General features: G+C 41.2%; 1 protein-coding gene across 1 annotated transcript; it reads right to left on the bottom strand.

Annotated features, from left to right (window-relative positions):
• Positions 1–540: 540 nt before the first annotated feature.
• Positions 541–3,592, bottom strand: LOC121594727. Its single transcript, XM_041918347.1, has 2 exons — positions 3,566–3,592; positions 541–3,255 (listed from the first exon to the last, which is right to left on the bottom strand). The coding sequence occupies exon 2, from the start codon at positions 3,244–3,246 to the stop codon at positions 2,617–2,619; it is 630 nt and encodes a 209-aa protein (XP_041774281.1). The 5' UTR covers positions 3,247–3,255; positions 3,566–3,592; the 3' UTR covers positions 541–2,616.
• Positions 3,593–3,832: the final 240 nt, after the last annotated feature.

Genomic DNA, 3,832 nt, shown 5'->3' with positions numbered 1-3,832 from the left:
TTATTTTTCACTTAAATTCTGCCGAAAATTGGTACACAGTAAATGTTCATTTTTGACAGCTCAATGCTGTGGGCTCCTGCCGAAACTCGGAACAATAACACACCTTGGATTTGGCTGAGTAAATCTTTTAAACTTTATCAGAGCACTACAATGTGTTTGTCGACACATAATATGACCTTTCTTGTACCAAATATCACCAATTTCACGACAAATAATGTACTAACTTAAGAGAAAAATAAATATTTGTAAGCCAGTTCGCGCCGTGCACTATAACATCAAACTGTCAATTTTCTTCAATGGCTACCCTGTTTGAATGTCGGATCAAAATGGCTGTCGAAGGGTCAAAATAATCAACATAAAATTAATAATTAAAGTGCTTTCAAACACCAACCTTGGGAAAGTAAGAGTGTTAAATTGCTCATACATTTTTTTGTACATATTTACATTGATTTTTGTGATATTGCGGAGCTAGGCTAAAACGATGTTGTACTTATTTCAACAATACAATAATATAATTTATTAATCCTAAGTGCCCTTTTTGTGTGACCGTCCCGCTCGGCCGCCTTATTCCAAGAGGGCACGATCGTCCTTTCGATCGTGCTGAGTGTCCTCTCGGCTCGCTGAGTGACCAGCCAGTCGGAGCCGAACTGTATGCGCAGGTTGACTCACTTTCCGTAATTCGCCCTAAAACGCCTCCATAACATCTCCCTCTCTTAAAATGTACGGTACACCTCGAACCGACTGGACAATCTTCCATTGCGAGAAGAGCGTCGTGGTTCCTGTACCCGATTTCAGCTTTCTAGGACGTGCGGTTGCCGTTCTTCTAAATATTTGCGTAGACGATGCGCTGAAGCAACCACTGATGCCATTTTGTTGCTGCTAGATCACTTGTGTATAAAACTTGTTTGTTTTTTTTTTTTCAAACAGCCTTCTTTTAAAGAGTTTTCTGTGTTAGAGTGCTCTTTTACTTCTGTCAATCCCTTTTCCTTTTTGATTGTAATCTTTTTGTGCTTTTGTAAGTGCTCGAAGTGCGTGCTGTATTATTATTATTTAATTGTTTTTGACTTGGTATTCTTGCTTGATTGTGTTGTTCATGTACTACATTCCTTTTTTAGTTGAGGATTCTGACCATAACTGTAACTATTATTTTGTTTTCCTTTTTTTGAATCCTTGAATGATAATTTTCGCTTAGGCATTTCTTTTGCATATGGGGATTGCTACCCACCCTCTCTTTAAACAAAATAAATCGCGTTATAGCCCTCTAGTTTTTTTTATGAAACGTGCAAGCTGTGGTCACGACACTATTGTTGATCAGGTTTCTTTTAAGCATGCGCTACTTTCTGTTATATTGGTTTCATTTTTTTTGTATCATTTTGCTTTTTATCCATCTCATTTTTTATATTCCATTTGTATATCTTCCAAACCTTATTGCGTTAATCTTTTCAGGCTCTTTATGTATGAATCTTGGTATCGTTATTTTCCTTTTTTTCTTTTTTTCTTATGTAGCAGTCGTTGTTCCGTTTGTAAAATAAAAATCACTGCCTGATCCTTTAAAAACACTGGGATATTCTAAGCTTTTAGCAATTGGTGTCGCTGTTGAAACTGATTCACAGTACGCATTCATTGGTAACGATCCCAGGTTAAAAGATTCTATTACGTCTGCACCCAATAATAAAAGATTCACGCGAGCTACCCGTATTGTGGCTGTTTTCGCAATTCCCCCATAATTACTTCGAATTCCCCGTCTATGTGAAGGTTAGCTCCTGACACTGTCTTTGTTTTTATCTCGCATGCATTTAATAAAGGTTCTCCTAAGCTTTTCCACATGGGTCGATTTATGATCGTGATATCGGACCCCGTATCGAGTGGCAACCTGGAATTCTTCCCATTTATTAGCACGTTTACGTAAACTTAAACATACGATTTACTGCGACTGCACAAGCATTCACCGTGACGATTTTAGCCTCCGCTGATGGGCTGTGCCGAAACTTTCAGAAACGACTTGCAGTATTGCAATGTCCTTCTCGGTGCCCTTCTATTCCGCAATCTTGGCATGTGTGCGATTTGTATTCGCAGTCTTGCACCCAATTTCTATCGCCACAAAGCCAGCATGGTCTGCTGGGCTGGGTGTTCCGTGCGGGAGGATGCTGCTTACTATATCTTTGGAATTTTTTTCTTCTGGGGAATTGCCGGTGCTGAAAATACGAATTGTTAGCTTTGGTTGTTACATATTTTTGTATTATTGTTGTTATGCAATGCGAGTACTTGCTGTTCATTTTCCTGTATCATTGCGCTGTCTCTTTTTAGTGCGGCAATGCGACTACATTCCTCTGACAGTTGCTGCAACGTAATCTGCTCTCGATCCTCGATTTTCGCCAACAATATAGTTCGCACTTCGACGTCTCGTTCTTCTCTTAATCCACAAACGAATAAGAGGCACTTTAGCTGCTCCTCGTCGAGCTTGCTGAACTCTACGCATGGTTTAATCACACGGTATGCGTAGGTAAGCAGATCCTCTTCAGATTTCCTTGTAAGCTGCAAACACCTGTACCTTTTGCTTATCAAGGATTCCTGTACGTCGAACAGCACAGCGAGCTTTGCGATCGTCTCCTTGAATTAAAATTCATTTGAACGCCGGGGCAGGATAAATGACAAATACCGATCATGCTCGGCTGCACCTAGCTTCCTTAAAAGAAGTCGCACTTTTGCTGCATCACTCAGCCGACAAGCATCCTCGTTGAACAGCTCCTCGTACCGGGAAAACCATGTTATGAAGGTGATGCCAGCTTCAGAATCGAATCGAAATTCCATAGTAGAATTGGCTAATGCTTCCGTTGCTTGCTCTGGATTAAAATTTGGCGTAACTGCGGGCTGGCTTATTTGCTGGGCCATTATTTTACTAATAAGCTGCTGTTGCTGGGCCATTTGTTGCTGCATCATATTCAGCGTTTGCAGGAGTACGGCGTTATCCACTACAGCTGAGCCCGTTTGCGATGGCGGTTGCACAAATTGCGATGGCGCTGATACCGGCTGCGCTGATGCGGGTCCCAATTGCAATGGCGGATAGAGGTGCCCGTTTGGGGACACCTGATGATGGGACGCTACTTCGTGCACGAAGGGAACGTGCGGCCGCGATGTTCCGGATAGCTGCATCACCGCCGGGTTGAAAAATCCAGGTCGGCCTAAGGATGCACGTCGCTGCTCCTCCTCCGTCGGTAAATCCATCATTGCATCAGCGGGGTTCATCTTGCGCTTCTTGGGACGTGGTGGCGCATTTGTGTGGGTGTATGTGTATGAGCGGGACACGGAAGAAAACGAACAAAAACGAATTAAAATTTGGTCAGCACTTTACAACACGAAACGATCACATTAACTTTCTCGTCGCCACTTTTGTGGCTTTTGTGGCTTTCCGTAATTCGCCCTAAAACGCCTCCATAACATTGATAAAAACATTTTCTGACCCGTATTCGTGCTGCCGAAAATAGGAGCAAAATCAATGTTTGCATTTTCACGAATATTTGTGAAAAAGGGCTTTGAAACGGTAAATAAAAAAAGCTTTACTTACTATGATTTTCTTCTTCTTCTGTTTAGGTTGATGGGTTACATCCTCCTATACTCTCTTTTTGGGAGGTATAATCAGAGGCGTACCATCTGAGTTTGGGAGTGGACTGTCATCCATGTCTTCTTTTTTTCCAGGTTGGTTTATATTATGTCGTTAGTTACTTAGTCTTTTTCCCGTTATTTCCTCCGTTCATTATTATTTTTATTATTATTTTATATTTAATATTTTTTTATTGTATTGTATTTTTGACTACGTTATACCGGACTAGCT

The sequence above is a fragment of the Anopheles merus genome, chromosome 2L, assembly GCF_017562075.2.
Source record: "Anopheles merus strain MAF chromosome 2L, AmerM5.1, whole genome shotgun sequence".
NCBI classification, from domain to species: Eukaryota; Metazoa; Arthropoda; class Insecta; order Diptera; family Culicidae; genus Anopheles; species Anopheles merus.
This window is presented reverse-complemented; position numbering and strand designations above follow the sequence as displayed.